The sequence below is a fragment of the Rutilus rutilus genome (genome assembly GCF_951802725.1).
Source record: "Rutilus rutilus genome assembly, chromosome: 19".
NCBI classification, from domain to species: domain Eukaryota; kingdom Metazoa; phylum Chordata; class Actinopteri; order Cypriniformes; family Leuciscidae; genus Rutilus; species Rutilus rutilus.
The window spans coordinates 22,049,168-22,063,921 of NC_140232.1; the positions used below are offsets into that span (position 1 = coordinate 22,049,168).

A 14,754-nucleotide genomic window follows, 5' to 3' on the forward strand; every position below is an offset into this window, starting at 1 on the left:
GATGTAGCCTAATAATCAACACTCAAATAACAATGCAAACATGTAAACTGCACATAAGGCAGATTTTACATTAAATTCTAATTTAATTATGTTTTACTCCAATTCTTTGTTGAAATATAATCATTTACACTGGCTTTCATGACAGATATTTAAAACATTAGTTTGTGGACATAAAATAATCAAGACATAACAGGTCAAGTAAAATATAATGAATATGCTAATTTAGTATAGTGCATATATTTAACAAAAGAGTTAATTTCTCTTGCTGACTAACAAGCCATGGAGGCGTGGACACTAAGTGACTTGCCTGAGGCAAATGTAATGCTACGTGGCATATTGTTTACAAGCTATAACTGATGTCTTTCCGCATTTGAAACACTGACTGAGCGATTACACTATATTTAATACGTTTCAGTAAGTTGTACTGTATCGTTAAACATACCTTCAGATGTTCATTCATGTTTACTGGGAAGAGACGCTCGCTCCGCAACCTCAACAATTACAACAATGGCGTGTTCGGTACGCCATGAGAGTATCGCGCTATACTCGCGGGTTTTCGGTTCGGTTTGAATATAGTTAGAACCCAAAACATTTCAGATATTTTTTCTATTCATTAAATCCTCTTTACATGTTGTGTTATGACAACTAAGTTGACAAATGTTTCCATTTATTTATTTCAGATTGGCTGCATCATCACCCTGCACATGCAATACGTATAGGCCTATCGATGTTACTGATGCACAGTGTTCTTAAGAGGGGCATCTTACCCCATCTTACCCTGACCAGTGTTGGGGGGTAATACATTACAAGTAACACAAGTAACGTAATCAGATTACTTTTTTAAAAAAGTAACGCGTAAAGCAACACACTATTAAATTTACAACAAAATATCTGAGTTACTTTTTTTTAAAAAGTAATGCAGGTTTGTTTTCCCATGTATTGATTGATGGGTCTCCTGTCCTCATGTTGAGAGGAATCATGAGTGCAGAGGCGTTGAGTGTTGTGAGTTAACATGATGGTTACTGTAGTTCTAGACATTTACTCATCTCATTTGTGCAAAAACAAATTCAGTATTTCTCAAAATCAATAAAAAACATAATTAAATGTGTTAAATTACACAAATATACTTTATGTATTTAATCTCACTTTATTAACCAGTGTCGTCGCTTTTGACCTTAAAGCATAGGCTACTAATAAGCAAAAAATAAACATTTTAACAAACTTTCTTCTCCTGCTATTCCTATTGCATATCCTATTCCTCTGCAGTCCAGCACAAGGCTTATTCATTTCAAGTGTGAAAGAGCCTTTAAATTAAATTAAATAAAATAAACTTTAGTTTATTTGTTATTAAAAAATAGCCCAGCCCAGCCCAGCCCAAGTTAGATTAAGTAACGCAACAGTGATGTAACGCATTACTTTCCATTAAAAGTAACTAATTAACGCAATTAATTACTTTTTTGGGAGTAACGCAATATTGTAATGCATTACTTTTAAAGTGCTTTTTCCTCTTAAGATCTTTGCTTTAATGACCATAAGTTAGCAATAACCATTTTCCGTATTAATCCTTGGAAAATGCCATTAAGAGTCGATGTCACTATTCAAAACTGACCAATTAAAGCACCACATGAAATTGGTTTATAGATCAGTGAAATACACAGAGAGAAAACAGCCGCCTGATATCAGAAAGGATGGCAAAAGTTGCTGAGTGAGTGTAGTAATGGCGATAGTAATTTTGGACTGCATTACTAGGTTGAGTCATTTAATACAAGCTTTCGGCTGGGATAAAAATAAATCAGTCTTCACAGCCCAATGAGAATAAATCTTATTGAGGATAGCGGACGGTTAATGCAGGTTCATTCCCTTGAGCACAGTGGGAGGTAGAGATAAAGATCTGTTCAATGGTGTTAAAGATGATGTTAGAGAAGAGAACAGCGATCGGATGGCAACTTCAGTGCTGATTTCACCACTCCCATCTTTCGGAAACAAAACCTGCAAGTCCTCCTCCTTTACCTTCAGTCCCCCAAGATCAAGGTTACATAACGCTTGAAACTGGCTGTATGTGTGTGTATCACATGGAGAATGCTGTACATGTATCAACCCCTCGGACAAAAAAGTCCGCCAAGGACAAGAGTAAAACCCTTCATCCTCTGACCTCTGCATCCGTCAGAACTAAATCAACATCAGAGTTCACATATTTGAATATTTAGAAGAAATTTTGTTTGTAAAAGAAACCAGACGTGGAATTTGTACATATAAAATATGCATCATGGCATGTCTTCATTTTCCTAAAACTTCAAATATTGCGTATCCATCAGCTCCAATTGATCACACACACACTTTAAATCACACTCCTTCATCTGATCAATGCCAAATGCTAGTTCACTAGAAGCATTGGTCCTAATTTTTACAACCTTCATTTCTGTCCTTGTTAGCTGAGCTAATAGGATTGGCTGGTTCACACAGGAAGATCAGTAAAGCCCTCCCCAATCCTAAACTAAGACTTTTGAGGTGGACAAGGAGGAATTAGAGGGGATAGAGCAACCAAAGGAGGAAGCAAGGCAGTCCGCTTCAGTCTCTGTGCCTGTCTCTATCCACTCGTCCATCCCAAGGCAGGTCAGTCACACCTAGGAGAGGAATCAACACTTCTGCAACCCTTTCCCTACCACGATCCAAGGTACAGAGCTACCTGCATCCATTTCTCTGTCAGCAAAGCACAGGGAAAGCCGTCAAAATTTCTTACCTTGAGGAACTTGACAGGGAAGCGTCTGACGACGAGATGGGTAGTGGAGCGAGCGCAGAGGATAAGGAAAATGCCAAGAAGTCCAAAGAGCTGGAAAAACAGCTCCAGCAAGATGCTGATAAAGAAGCCAAGACGGTCAAACTTCTGCTGCTGGGTAAGAAATCAGTGTTTGACTCCTCCAGTACATTGGTGTTGAGTTAAGGAATTTTGCCTCCAGAACCAGTTACTGATGCAGAAACTTCAGATGCTTTATGTACGTTTGTGCCTGCAACAGGTGATCACTAATACTAAACTGCAAGATAGTAAAATGCAGGTGAGACTACGAAGTGGGATTAAAAACCTAAGGTTATTCTTCTGATTCTTTCTTTCTTTTTCTTTCTTTCTGGGATTAAGAGTTATAGATGCACTAGGGCAGAGTGTTAAGACATTCTGTAAGCAAAATTCTGACTTACAAAAGATTTGAGACAACCACAGGTTATGTAATTATTTCATAAATTATGCGTTGCATGTGTAATCAGTTGACCTCATAATTGCATACAAATGTTTTTACAAATTATGTCGTTTTGTGCCATATAGCACATTTACTTTTGTTTCATTTTACATGTATATTAGGTGATGCACATCAGCTCTTTTTCAGTTCATTTTTTAGCATGAATGATCTTAAGGTCGAATTAATTTATTAATGTTTTCCGTTTTAAGGATTTTCGAAATTAGCTTTTAAAAATGTTTGCACGATCGATTCCAGCTTTCCTGTAGCAACATTTTCACTGCAAGTGAAGTCGCCTTAAAAGATCACAATCCGAGGGACACTGTGAATTGTGGCATATTGACAATAAGACCTGAATCCGATTACCGTGATGGTTTAAGCCCCGATCCTCTTAAGCTCAGGTTCAGTTTATCTTCCAATGGGAACGGAAAACAGAGGAGGCCAGTTTCAGTGCTCCCAAGTTTGTTACATCAGGACGCTTTAAATCAATTTGCAATTTCAGCAAATCATTAAATGCATAAATTAAGTACTGACCTGATTTCTTCCAGCTCGACAAGCCACTTCCTGTCTGAACAGGAAGTTTGTAACCTGCTGTTCTTAAATAATAATAACATTGGTAAAATACAAAGTTAGAAGTAAGTAAATATAACCAATTAACTAATTGAATTAAGTACAGACACATGTTGCGTGTAGTGAATTTTGAAAATTAGTTTTGAAATCATTCTCAATACAATACTTCTCTTGCACAATAAAAGTCAAAGAGTGTGCTAATAATGGTAGTGATGTGTGTTCATATCTGACAGTTAGGAAGTAGACAGCCGTTTTCCATATAATCTAATCTAGTTGCTAAACTAAGCAGTCGTACAGGCAGAGATGAAACAGGGATGACGCAAGTTATCTTAACACATCACCACAGCTACAGTTAACTCAGGAAGTAAAGGGCACAGAAGAGTGACGGTTGCCACGGGAGACGGTTGAGCCCCACCCCCTCGCCCTCGACTGACCGAAGCTCCAAGACTAATCAAAGTGTCAGTGATCTTCTGAGAAGCTTTCCCTAACACAAATCCAATTGGGTCACTTTATAAGCAGGTTAAAGAGCCTTCCTCTGACCTGGACATCAGTGACAAGCTATAAGTTTTCCTGACAGATTATCTCTGCTTAACATTGACCTTGTTATTAAAATATAAAATAAACAGTTAAATTCAGAGAAAGGCATTGTGTGTAAGACCTAAACTAGAGTCGTAACCACCATATAGACACCAAGGTGATATTCAGATCAATATGATATGGCCAAAGAGCTTTTAACTAAGCTAAAAGTCACAGAGGGACATTATTTGGTCGAAAATATATCTGATGTTCAGTTTAAGAGCATTTGGGGGCTCCTCATTTGTTCTTATGTACGCTCACACATGTTTCTCGCTCTGTCTTGTAGGTGCTGGTGAGTCAGGGAAGAGCACCATTGTAAAACAGATGAAGTGAGTATAAATGCATGCAACACAGAATACATGCTCAGAAGAGCCCATTACAGGTTGTGGAAGCACATTCGAGATATATGTTTCATCTGAATTTAAAATCTCATCCATGCATTCTAGTTAAATTATTTCTTACCAATTAGTGTGCATTTGGGAAATGCCAGCACCTGCATTCATTTTTCAACACCTTGTAATGCTAATCTGTGACCACCAGGTGGTAGTGAATGTGGAGTCTGGCTGCAGTGTATGTAAATGAATTCACCTACAAATCCTTAATCAAAAACACTGTTCTTTCCCCCCCAAGAATTCTCCATCAAGGTGGTTATACAAAAGAAGAACAAATAGAGTTTCGATCTATTATTTTTGGCAACATTCTGCAGTCTGCTCTGGCCATCATCAGAGGCATGGAGATGCTGGACATCAACTTTGGGACCCCATCTGGACAGGTCAGCCCAAACAACTCCACACCAATGATTAGTTTGTGGACATTCACATATTGACAAAATTCACACACTGAAACCCACTGTAAAAGTCGGCATGCAATGAAAATTCACCCTATCCATTTTCAAAATGCATGTTTAGATCCTATTGTGAACAATTTATCTGTGCATATTTCATTTTTTAAAATGACCTAATTTTCTATTTATTTGACCTCGTAATGTTTAATCAAAATTTCAAACCTGGACCTTCCAGTGAAAATCTGGCGCTACTTTCATTTCATTACGACATATTAAATAAGCAAACCAATTGATGACTGACCATTATGGTGCCTAACGGTGCCCGTTTTACTGTCCCATGCAGGAAGACAGTCAGAAGCTCCAGAACCTGTCTGACTCCATTGAGGAGGGCAGCATGCCTCCAGAGTTGGCAGACGTCATCAAGAGGCTATGGAAGGATTCAGGCGTGCAGGCTGCTTTTGAAAGAGCTGCTGAGTACCAGCTAAATGACTCCGCTGGATAGTAAGTACAACACTCAGCAGGGACAGCAATACCTATAAAGTTCAGTTGCACCTGAGGATGTGGTTAGACCATCCGTTTTTCACAGTACAGAGTTGCTATGCTTTGGAGATTTTTCAGTACTTTAGCAGATGTATAATTCAGGTGTCTTCAAATAAATTGCTGACTTATCTTTCATAGCTACTTGGCCGAAATGGACAGAATCTGCAAACCCGACTACCTCCCTACTGAGCAGGATGTGCTGAGATCTCGAGTCAAGACTACTGGTATCATTGAGGAAAATTTCGGCTGCAAAGAGCTCCACTTCAGGTGTGTCTTACTTGCCTGAAGTGATTGAAGCAACTTTTGTGCATGGTCTGTTAAAATTGAGAGCCACAAAAATGGTAATGTAATGATACTCAAGACCAAAAATGTAATAGGACTATCCATGTAAAAGGAATATTTTAGGTAGATCTCAGCAAAGAAAAATTAACCAAAGCTTTGAATGAAACCTTTTCATGTTCCTCTGGGCCGCAGGATGTTTGATGTGGGTGGCCAGAGGTCTGAGAGGAAGAAGTGGATTCATTGTTTCGAAGGTGTGACTTGCATCATCTTCTGTGGAGCCCTGAGTGCTTACGACATGGTGCTGGTAGAAGATGATGAAGTGGTAAGTGCTTAGCCAACACACTTAAAAACAAAGGTTCTTTATTGGCATCTGTGGTTCCATGAAGAACCTTTACTGCCCCTGGAACCTTTTCATTGCACAAAATGTTCTTTTTAGTGGAAAAAGATTCTTTTGATTATTAAAATGTTCTTGTGTCTGTTGACTGTTAATTAAAGTTTCTTTAGGAACCCTAAATGGTTCTTCTATGGTATTGCTGTGAAAAACCATTGTTTTTAAGAATGAGGAACAGACCTTAGAGATCCTTTATTCAGCAAAAAAAATCAAGATCATTCACATTATAAATATCATAGAGCTCAATTTAATGGTTTGATACTGATGTCTGAGGCGCTAGGATTACTTCTCAACTTACATTATTTTATACCTCATGTTTTCCAGAACCGCATGCACGAGAGTCTCCATCTCTTCAACAGTATCTGCAACCACAGGTTCTTCGCCACAACTTCCATTGTGCTTTTCCTCAACAAGAAAGATCTCTTCCAGGAGAAGATCAAGAAAGTCCACCTGAGCATCTGTTTCCCTGACTATGATGGTGAGCGAGGTCTCTATATAAATAAACAACACCTTAAAGCAGTACTTTGCCCAGGACTGTTAACTCACACTCCTATCATTCCAAACCTGTATGACTTTCTTCTGTAGAACATAAAATCATCCTGGCGAACAAGGACTGTGACTGTCTAGCTTCAGAATGACAAAAAAGTCAAAGTACCATGAAAGTATAATAAATGAGGTCTTCTGAAGCCATTTGAAAGCTTTGTGTGAAGAACAGACTAACATTTAAGTTGTTATAATCGATTTGACCAAGCTCTCCTCGGCAAATTCAGAGAGACAATGTCTGATTGACAAATTAATCATTCTATTGAGTCACACCTTTTCAGTGAACTAATTGACTTGAACCAATCACAACAGTTAACTGACTATTAGTGAATAATGACTTTCGGTCTTTTCCTAGTATGGCTTCTAATGGCTGGTATAGACCTTTTATGGTGCTTTTGCATCCTTTTTGAAGCTTGACAGTCGTTCACTTTCACTCTATTGAAAAGATTTGTCAGGGTATTCCTCAGCGGAAGATAGAAGGTCATACAGGTTTGGATCAGCATAAAAGTGAGTAAATTAATTTCCATTTTTCAATGAACTAACTCTTTTAAAAGTCTGTATGTCTGCATTGTTTTAGCCTACTCTATTGCAATTGGTATTGGACATGGGCGACTATGATAATTGATGAACATCTTAATTTTCCAGGTCCAAATACATTTGAAGATGCCAGCGACTATATCAAGAATCAATTTCAGGATCTGAACATGAAGAAGGGAGTGAAGGAGATCTACGCACACCTGACCTGTGCCACGGACACAAAGAACGTCGAGATCGTGTTTAACGCCGTGACAGACATTATCATCAAAGAAAACCTTAAGGACTGTGGTCTGTTCTAAACACTATCGACTTTTTCAAAGGTATGTTCCCTGAAAAAAATAAAGCAGATTCTTACGCCCTGTTTACACTGGACATGAGCGGAACGTTAAACGTAAATTTCTGACTTCAGTTGACGGATTCCCCCATTTCTATTCTATTCAGAGCTACTCCAGCTACTTGATTTTATGCACAAATATTGATTTTATGTGACTTGTCTCTAAACCCAGCTTGTGAAGTTTTTGGTCTCTGGTCTATTAAATTAAACCAGCTTTTGTTTCTAATATTTTGTATATGAATTAAAAAGTAGGCTACAACCATGTAATAATAGTAACAGTCATACAAGTAATTTTGTATCAAGCGATTTGGAAATAAACTTTGATGCATAGTTACTCTTCATTTTATTATTGCTGAATTCATCGACCTGGTGCGTGGTAGCAAACATGCTTGGATGACGTAAAGTTTCCACGCTTCCAGTGTAGACAGTGGGTGTCTCTGGTGTTTCTCAATATGCGTTCTTCAGCGATCTTGCGTCCTTGTGTTACGTCATCATTAACCGTCGAAGTTCAGACCCAATTCTCAAGAACGCAAGTACAGAGGACGCATGAAAGAACCCGGATGTGTTCTTGATACCGAGGATGCATCGAATGCAGACTTGAGCTAGTACTCGCCTGGTGTCCCAGAAGTCATTGCGGCCGGTTCGTTCTTCCAAGGAAGCTTGTCAAGACCGGTCTCCACGAGAACACAAGTCCGTTCTCTGCGTTCTTGGAATTGAGAAACAGCGTGTTATAACTTCAGAAAGTTCTGTAAAATCATTTAAATGAGAATTAGCTTTTTTTTCTCTTAATAAAATAATTACCTTTATATGGAAGCTTGTTTCCGCAACTAAAAAAAAAAAAAAAAATTTAAAAAGGTAATTGCTACTTTTTATCTCACAATTCTCCGAATTGTGTTATATAAAGTAACAATTGAGGGTTATAAAGTCTATATCTTTATATCTGGAATTCTGACCTTTTTTTCCCTCCGAACTGTGACTTTTTATCAAGCAATTCTGACTTTTGGAATTGTTTGGAAGTGATGAACTATTTTTTTAGCGATTTAAGTGATTATATGTTATTTTCCAGATCTTTCTGCCCCATCCCCACCTGAATGATTGGATCAACTCTGATGAAGTTGCCACGGTAACAAAAGAACATCCACAGGTGGCATGAAGGTGAACTCTACAGCAAGCAGTCGAGTGTGGTCAGCGGATCCCCGGGCAAAGAACAACCTCAACATCCCAACCAAACCTCAGAGACTAGATCCAGATTAGACTAACGGCCTCTGCTCTCCAAAGGGATTCTAAAAACATTTCCTAACAGTTCAAACTGCTAATAGAGTCAACAAGAGAAGGATTACCAAAGAAAGGGGACTTTTGATGCTATGAGTTAATGATGCTTGTAGAGAAGCCTCCTCTCACAGTGTTTTAATGTTAAACCTATAGAGGTTTGACTGTTAGATGTTTTTTTTTTTTTTTCATTCATTTCCAGAAAAAGAAAAGTAAATTTAATGCAATTAAAATGTTGCTGTAATAAAGACATTATAGTGGGACATCAGATCCCATGATAACAATTAGAAACACGTACAGTGCTGAGCAGTGTCTGGTCTCCTTTGAGAGAGGAAAAATGTGCATACCATCAAGACCTGATTGTTTGAATTTAACCAGCTAACACAATATGTGAAAGATGATTTTTGTTTTTCAGCCCCAAACATAGTAGGGCAGTATGTTTTGTAAATAAGAGTAGGCAAACAAAAATTCTGTTTCAAGAAGAGTCTATATAAAATATATATGGAGACATAAATATATATATTTATGAAACAGTATTACAGTAACAAGTGAAAATTCTAGAATGGCCTGTTGCTTTGTTTTAGACCTGAGGTCTGAATTTGTGGAGATGTTCTGGAATGTAAATGTAGGCACATGAAATAAAGACTTGCATCAATTCCACTGGTTGCTGGTGTCGGATTACTATGTGCTCCAATTGTCTGGCTATTAGCACCATAGTAATTGCTTACTTTCACGAAAGAGCCCCCTTACGTTGTATTAATTGGGATTTTCAAACTCTATGTTAGATCTAATTTTGAATGAACCACAATACAAAACACTCTTTTTGCTAAGAGCATTATATATTAAAAAAAGACAGCTAAAATTAGTAAAGATATCCAACAATCGTGACACTACACATAAATACACATTCAGAGCCACAGGCACAATCAGAAAAACAACTGGAATAGTAGGAAATAAAAGAGCCAACATTGGCAATTGCACAATATTAAATCAGATACACGGTCTCATTAAAATAAGACAAATGGTAAAATACATTTAGGTATGATTCTTAGTGTAAAAAAAATCTGTATATTTGTCTTCGCCGTTTGAAGACTAAAATGATCAAATATTCTTTGATCCATTGTTTCAAAAAATAGATTATTTTCAACTGATGGTTGTTATTGTACATTTCTGATCATGATTATGTATATAGGTTTCCTTAAACAAAGGTTTGCATATGTATTTTCTCAAAACTGCAGCAATTGGTGGCATGGTACTGACCGTTAACAATCGTTAAGCAAAAACTTTTTTAAATAATACCCAATGCGTTCAGAAACTAAACAAACCAAGTTTATAGCATATTAGTGATTCAGTGCTGTCATTACCGTTAGTTGTTCATTTGCACTTTTTATGTTTAAAATAGTTCAAATAAAGCACAGTGATATAAAAAGGAAACCACAGATTGTTGAATGAATTCAGACTAATTCATTGAGTACATCAATGTACCAGTATTGGAATATATGGATAATGGCTGTCTTGCAAATATTATAGTGACTCTGGCTATTTGGCATGTTCAAGATGTTATAGACATTAGTCTTAAATCAGTGGAAACCCTTTTCAAATTAAACACGTATTACAAACCAGATCACATTGTGTCAGTTTGTTTAAAAAAAAAAAAACTAAAATCCACAGGATTAAACAAAAGCACATCAAACAAGTCTTAGAAAAGGCTGTACTCCAAGACACCAATGCAAATCCGGCCATCATGCTCTGTTTTCATGGCATTTGTTCCCAAGTGCTCTTTACCAAACAGAGTTATTTCGCACCATTCAGAAATGTATCTGTGAGAAAAGATTTTGTTCACACCTTTACAGGTTCTCAAGAAATACAAAAATAGTGTGTTATATAAAGTGATTCATATCTAATAATTAGTTAAAAAAAAAAGAAAAAGTTTTCCTGTTGCTGTGTGTTTGGGCTGTGAATTACTAAAGTTACAACAATAATATAACAACGTTTCAATCATCATTCTGCTATGTTTGCAAAAAAAGGCTTAAAGACAGACCTAAATAATTCATAAATTTGTGAAATAATCACTATGAAAAACTTTCTTTCCCATAAGAACTGATACACTGTTATTAATAGGACACAAGACTGAAATCTTGTTGGCATATAGTCACATGATATCGTCCATTGTGTATTTTGATCTATGCATAGTGGTGTCATGTAATACCTATAGAGGAAAATTGGCAATAAAATGAAGACTAAAAGTAAGTGGCAAAGAAATAATGACCATCACAGACTGTCATTATGAAAAAAAAGGAATAAGGGTCTCAAAAATCCTGTTCATGGTCATAGGTACCGCATTTAGCGTGAAGGGTGCATGCAGCGGGGTGGCAGTCTCTCTCTCGCTCATCCGCTGTCAGAGGAAACGGACAAAACTAGGAACAACCAGCCAGTGAAGCTCTGAAATCTTCCGTCAACAACTGTAAATTAAAAAAAAGTCTTAATATTAAACATTTCGGGTAAACACATTTCATGTTTCTTTTAAGGTAACCAGGGGTCTGTGGTATTTCCAAATGTATGGTACTAAATTTAGGCAAAAATAAGTGCAAAGCACTTACCTTAGCACACAGATGATGCTTCAATAGAGGCCACACTCTATGAGGTTATTCTTGATGATGACATCAGTGACTGAATCAAACACAAACTGTACGTTCTTGGTGTCTGTGGCACAGGTGAAGTGTGTGTAGATCTCCTTTGTGTCCTTTCTTTTGTTCAGATCCTCAAACTGGCACTGGATGTAGGCCGCTGCTTCCTCATATGCATCCGTTCCTGAGCATCACAAGACAAATGTGAGTTTAAGATTTGTGTGATTAACACTGGCAAATTACATTTTTTGGCAAAGAAATTAATACTTGTATTCAGCAAGGAAGGACGCATTAAACTGATCAAAAGCGACAGTAAAGACATTTATAACATTACATAGGTTTTCTATTTCAAATAAATGCTACTCTTTTGGGCTTTCTATTCAGAATCCTGAAACCAATGTGTCACAGTTTAAATATTAAGCAGCATGACTGTTTTCAACATTGATACTAATAAGAAATCTTTCATGAGCACCAAGTCAGCATATTAGAACGATTGCTGAAGGATCATGTGACTCTGAAGACTGAAGTAATGATACTGAAAATTCAGCTTTGTCATCACAGGGAAAAATTACATTTTAACATGTATTAAACATAGAAAGATTTCTTAACGTTACTCCAACAACTTTTTAAGTGGGAATATGGAGAATGTCACATCAATGAACAAGGCAGAAGATGATTAGTTGGGGCACAATATAAAAATACTCAAAGGAGTAAATTAAAGCTTTTTAGTCCAGTATGAAAAACAAGACTGATTCAACATTTTGATAAAAACAAAGTTTTTTTTATAATGGGCCAAATATATTGTGCCACAATTCATCCATGACTGATTTCAATAGAATACACTGAGGACAAACCAACAACTATAAATGTACTGTGTTTTAAAAATAAAGACAGAGAGAAGCACTAAAACCTCTCCAAACCGGCAAGACTCAACTTTCACCCGGCCCTGAAGGATGATAACTAGCAGACACGAAACAGAGTTTTTTTTCCACAGTGCTTCCCCTCATCTGATAGGCTGTTCAAACTTAACCTCATGTAGTCCCTTCTTCATTTATATAACTTTTTATAAACAAGCAATACTTCATCCACTCTGCAGTTTGCCCTAAAGGCTCTACCAATATAATGATGCTTGAGTAAATATATGATTTACTGATTATCTGAAGTTTGATTTCATTTTAGACGTGATTTAAATAGTTTTTCAGGACCATCTAAAACAGATGGTTCAAGTTAGTAATACAACTATTGTTGAATATACTGTCCTATTAGTGGCATCATCCTTCACCGCATATACATTTAGCTGTGAGTTTACATGTAATGTTATTTAAGCTACTTAATAACTTTTACATATAATAACTAGTACAATATTTCAATATTTTATTTAATCTCACCAGAGTATTCTGGGTAGCATATCGTGAGTGGACTTCTCTTGATCTTCTCCTCAAACAGATCCTTCTTATTGAGGAAGAGGATGATGGATGTGTCTGTGAACCACTTGTTGTTGCAGATGCTGTCAAAAAGCTTCATGCTTTCATGCATTCGGTTCTGTGGACACATCAAGATCAACATATTGCTCAGAAACTCATTTATCTGTTCACAATTGATCGGACATTTGAGATTTGCATTAAAAAAAATGCTCAGTGCCGTGACGGAATTAAGGGTTATTTAATTCTATAATGTGCATTTAGTTCCGCTGAAAGTCAATATGCAACCTAAAATCATCCTTTTATGGAAAAATTGTGTATTTTAAGAAATTGGGTCTCGTGAGGAAACTATGTGGGTTTTCCATGAGCTATGAGAAAATCACTTTAACACAACCAGGACAAACGGAACATCCCCTGTGGTGGCTATGGAGAAATAAACAAAATACTGAGCTCTGCTAGTAGCTTTTCTCACTGATTATCATCTTTTACCATATTTGCATTAATCCGTCATATCAAATGTGTCTTTGAATTGGTCATGTGATCTTGCTAACAGACTAGTGTGCCATTCTGATTTAGCTGTGGGATCGCCGTGGGAAGGAAACTCACCATCTCTTCATCTTCAGCTAGGACCAGGTCATAGTCGCTGAGCGCCACACAGAAGATAATGGCAGTGACGCCTTCAAAACAATGAATCCATTTCTTCCGCTCTGAACGCTGACCACCAACATCAAACATCCTGTTTGGATACAAGCAGTAAACACTGTGATCAGGCCATGAGACAGAGACAGAGAGAGAGAGAGAGAGAGAGAGAGAGAGAGAGAGAGAGAGAGAGAGAGAGAAGAGACAAGAGACAGAGAGAGAGAGAGAGAGAGAGAGAGAGAGAGAGAGAGAGAAGAGACAAGAGACAGAGAGAGAGAGACAGACAGAGAGAGAGAGAGAGATAGAGAGAGAGAAAGAAAGAAAAAGAAAGAGATGACACTTACTTGAAGTAGAGCTCTTTGAAGGTGAAGTGTGTTTCTACAATGCCAGTGGTCTTGACCCGAGTTCTCAGCACATCTTGTTGAGTGGGCATGTAGGTGGGCTGGGATATCCTATCCAGGTCATTCAGATAGCTGGACAAGAGACAAACCATAGCGAGCATTTTTGAGTGAAACCACTTACAAAACAATATGTCAGGATGGTTTAAAGAGCATTTAGAAGGACATTTTAAAATCCCCACATTTCTCTTTAGATTCTTAATACTCCCAAATGCAGGATCTACGTAAAATGTACAGTATGTACTGTAATCAGTAGCTGGGACACATTTAAAAATGCACCTGTTCTGAGACCTGCACACATACTTTTATTTTATTATACTTTTATATTTTTGAGCTGACAAGCATCATTGATTTCATTATTCAACAGAATATGTGACACGAAGCTTTAAAGTCGATCTTTAAACGGCCCATGGCCCTGATAATGGCAATGATGGACTGGATAGTGTTGCTGTAAACCACGGCTTTATACTGCTTGCACTCCTCATCTGAGTAACCATCTTCATGAATGATCCTGAAGTAAAACAAATCCGATAGGATAACTACATCTACTGCGCATCAAACTAAACATTTAAATCAACAAAATCCAATGATAACTGCCAGCAATGTTCCCTCTAGG

The 14,754-nt window shown here is 37.3% G+C and overlaps 3 protein-coding genes across 5 annotated transcripts in view; 1 reads left to right on the forward strand and 2 right to left on the reverse strand.

Moving 5' to 3' along the window:
* Window positions 1-576, reverse strand: part of ampd2b (adenosine monophosphate deaminase 2b) — a 29,841-nt gene extending 29,265 nt beyond the window's left edge. For both annotated transcript variants that reach the window (XR_014625437.1, XM_084389317.1), the window contains exon 1: window positions 443-576. The gene's annotated coding sequence lies outside the window, so the exon portion shown is untranslated. The remainder of the gene's footprint in view (window positions 1-442) is intronic.
* Window positions 577-1,863: 1,287 nt separating this feature from the next.
* Window positions 1,864-9,712, forward strand: gnat2 (guanine nucleotide binding protein (G protein), alpha transducing activity polypeptide 2). The gene is made up of 9 exons (XM_084389421.1): window positions 1,864-2,894; window positions 4,660-4,702; window positions 5,004-5,145; window positions 5,501-5,658; window positions 5,836-5,964; window positions 6,172-6,301; window positions 6,695-6,848; window positions 7,559-7,770; window positions 8,851-9,712. Exons 1-8 carry the CDS (start codon window positions 2,777-2,779, stop codon window positions 7,747-7,749), a joined length of 1,065 nt encoding a protein of 354 aa, XP_084245547.1. The 5' UTR covers window positions 1,864-2,776; the 3' UTR covers window positions 7,750-7,770; window positions 8,851-9,712.
* A 158-nt stretch (window positions 9,713-9,870) lies between these two features.
* The window catches only part of gnai3 (guanine nucleotide binding protein (G protein), alpha inhibiting activity polypeptide 3), a 20,027-nt gene continuing 15,143 nt past the window's right edge, over window positions 9,871-14,754 (reverse strand). For both annotated transcript variants that reach the window (XM_084389422.1, XM_084389423.1), the window contains exons 5-9: window positions 14,085-14,213; window positions 13,708-13,837; window positions 13,069-13,222; window positions 11,654-11,864; window positions 9,871-11,515 (exon numbers count right to left, since the gene is read on the reverse strand). In XM_084389422.1, coding sequence (XP_084245548.1) covers window positions 11,674-11,864; window positions 13,069-13,222; window positions 13,708-13,837; window positions 14,085-14,213 — 604 coding nt within the window. In that variant the 3' untranslated portion in view covers window positions 9,871-11,515; window positions 11,654-11,673. The remainder of the gene's footprint in view (window positions 11,516-11,653; window positions 11,865-13,068; window positions 13,223-13,707; window positions 13,838-14,084; window positions 14,214-14,754) is intronic.